Source organism: Alosa alosa, chromosome 13, assembly GCF_017589495.1.
Source record: "Alosa alosa isolate M-15738 ecotype Scorff River chromosome 13, AALO_Geno_1.1, whole genome shotgun sequence".
Taxonomy (NCBI): Eukaryota; Metazoa; Chordata; class Actinopteri; order Clupeiformes; family Clupeidae; genus Alosa; species Alosa alosa.
Window position 1 is genome coordinate 5,241,821 of NC_063201.1, and position 2,500 is coordinate 5,244,320.

Here is a 2,500-nt window from a genome sequence, read left to right on the forward strand (position 1 = left end):
GCAGCCCTCGCAGCTGTGTCGTCTGCCAATTTCTGTCATTGTGCTCTTTTCGGTCTCGCACACACACACACATATTCTCTCTTTCTATCTGAGTATTTGCTCTCTCTCACACACACACACACACACACACACACACATACTACTGTATCTGTCTATTCTCTCTTTCTATCTGAGTATTTGCTCTCTCTCTCTCACACACACACACACACACGCTCTAACACATTCTCTCTGTCTATTCCGGTCTCTCTCTCTCTCTCTCTCTCTCTCTCTCTGCTGGTCTGCCGGTCCTCCATCACTCCTGCCTCCTGTTCCTCTTCACCTCTGCACAGCACCGCAGCTGTTAGACTCTCTCTGTTCTCTCCATCTGCTGAAGTTTCTCTGTCTTTCTTTTATCCTTCCTTTTTTTTTGCTTCTGTTTATAGTTCTAGTGTTAGCCAGTATTTCTGTATTTTTCATTTTCCACAAAAATACATACCCTCTCACTTCTCTCTCTCGCTCCCTCTCTCCCTCTCTCTCTGTCTCTCTCTCTCTCTCTTGCTCTCTCTCTCTCTCTCTGTCTCTCTCTCTCTCTTGCTCTCTCACTCTCTCACTCTCTGGCACTGTGTCTTCAGCAACAGTGATCATTTTGAGGCAGGCAGGCTTCGTGCGTCTCACCCCTTTTAGATGCATACAGAGGGAATGAACGGCTGCTCTCCGCCACAGGAAATCAAAGGATTTTTCCTGTTCGCTCAAATCAGCTCAGCAACCGCAAACTCCCCCACTTTGAAGTCTTTTATATGAGATGATCTCTAGTGGTAATAGGCCTCTTTCTCTCGCTCTCTCTCTCCTTCTCTCTTTCTCTTTCTCTTTTTCTCTCCCTCTCTCTTTCTCTCTCTTTCCCACTCTCTCTATTTCTCTCTCTTCCCTCTTTTGTTCTCTTTGGTATCTGTCTGCTGACGCCTCCCCTTTCTCTCTGTTTGTTTTTCATGTTGTTAATTGCCAATGTCTGTATCTTTCTTTCTCTCTCTCTCTCTCTCTCTCTCTCTCTATCTTTCTCTCTCCCTCATTCTCTATCTCTCTCTTTTTCTCTCCCTCTACTGCGCAGGGAGAGGGGTTGCTGTTGGAGTACGAGTTGAAACTAACCAACGGCCAGTCCTTCTGGACTCAGCATTTCTCAGCGGATGAGTTTGGTGAGTTCGGTGGTGAGGCGAGGTGCGTTGGGGTAATACAGTATTCATGGCTGCCCTTCAGCTCCAACTTCCAAGCAAAAGGAGAACAGGGAGTGTGTTTTGTTTCTCCCAAGTTCTTTTCACACTGCTTTATATTTGTGGACCAGAAAGAGTCCTACCTGTGATTGAACTTGGGAGTTTTATATGGGACAGTAACTGAGAAGGGAGTGGGGGGTTCATTCTCATTTTTTCCCTTTTTCATTTGTATTCCATTATCTTTTCCTCTTTTGCTCTCTCTCCCTCCACAGGGATTCTGGAGACAGACATCACCTTCCTGGTGATCTTCATCGTCGTATTCACCCTCTCCTGCTACTTTGCACGTGAGTGCCTCCACTCATTGTAAAAAAACATGGAGGACGGCTTAAAGGCTCCTGCATTATAAATATGGGCCGCCACTGCCCCAACCCAAGTGTATGATTCCTTCCTTCCTCAGTCCTTGTTGTGCTGAGTGGCACAGGGCAAGCACTAAGGATCTCCACTCGTCTCTGTCGTTTGCATTCTTCTCAGTGGTGTTCCAGCTGGAACCTCTCTCCTTCATTTCGCCTTCCATGGTTCGTCTCCAGGTTGTTTTAGGTCTCCCTCTTTTAGGTGTCCATCGCAGTGCTACTTTTGGGATGTCCTAAGTATATGCCCTAGCTAGCCATGTCCAGTATTGTAAACATTATTGTATCCATGTCCAAGCACTCTGTTACACTGTGTAGCTCACAATTTGTTATCTTCTTAGGTCAAAATATCAAGATCTTTCTGAGGCAGCTGTTGTGAAAGCTGGAAAGCTTGCCTATGTCTCTCTCTGTCACTCTCCAGCATTCAGCACCATAAAGAAGACAGGCATTACACAGCTGTTGTATAGCATGGACTTTGTGTTCCTTGTTATGTTTGTTGACCTCCAGAGTGTATGAAACCCCACTGGTGTGTGTGTGTGTGTGTGTGTGTGTGTGTGTGTGTGTGATGGAGCTATCGATCGTTTTGGACTGTGGCGTTGTCAGTTAGTGATTAGGGTGAAGTATATCAGTCATATTTCAACAATACGGTGTAAATGTGCAGTTTATATGTAAGCATGGCGAGTTTGAGGAGATTCTCTGCAAATGGAGAATCTTCCATTCCCGTGTCATCCTAGCCCTCCCGTCATCCTGAGATTAATGGATTAAGTCTCTGGTAAAATATGAATGTGACAGTGCAGTGAATTTCAGCTCTCAGCGTGAGACTCCTTTTTATCAGCAAAGACAGCTTGCTTTGTGCACATTTTAAGCCTGCAAGGCAACTATTTTTAGTCGGTACTTCAGTCATTTCTT

At 45.5% G+C, this 2,500-nt stretch overlaps 1 protein-coding gene across 1 annotated transcript in view; it reads left to right on the forward strand.

Annotated features, from left to right (window-relative positions):
* Nucleotides 1–2,500, forward strand: part of tmem145 (transmembrane protein 145) — a 23,040-nt gene that overhangs the window by 8,532 nt on the left and 12,008 nt on the right. Inside the window, exons 6-7 of the mRNA XM_048261403.1 lie at nucleotides 1,085–1,169; nucleotides 1,457–1,528. Of these exons, the coding sequence (XP_048117360.1) occupies nucleotides 1,085–1,169; nucleotides 1,457–1,528 (157 nt within the window). The remainder of the gene's footprint in view (nucleotides 1–1,084; nucleotides 1,170–1,456; nucleotides 1,529–2,500) is intronic.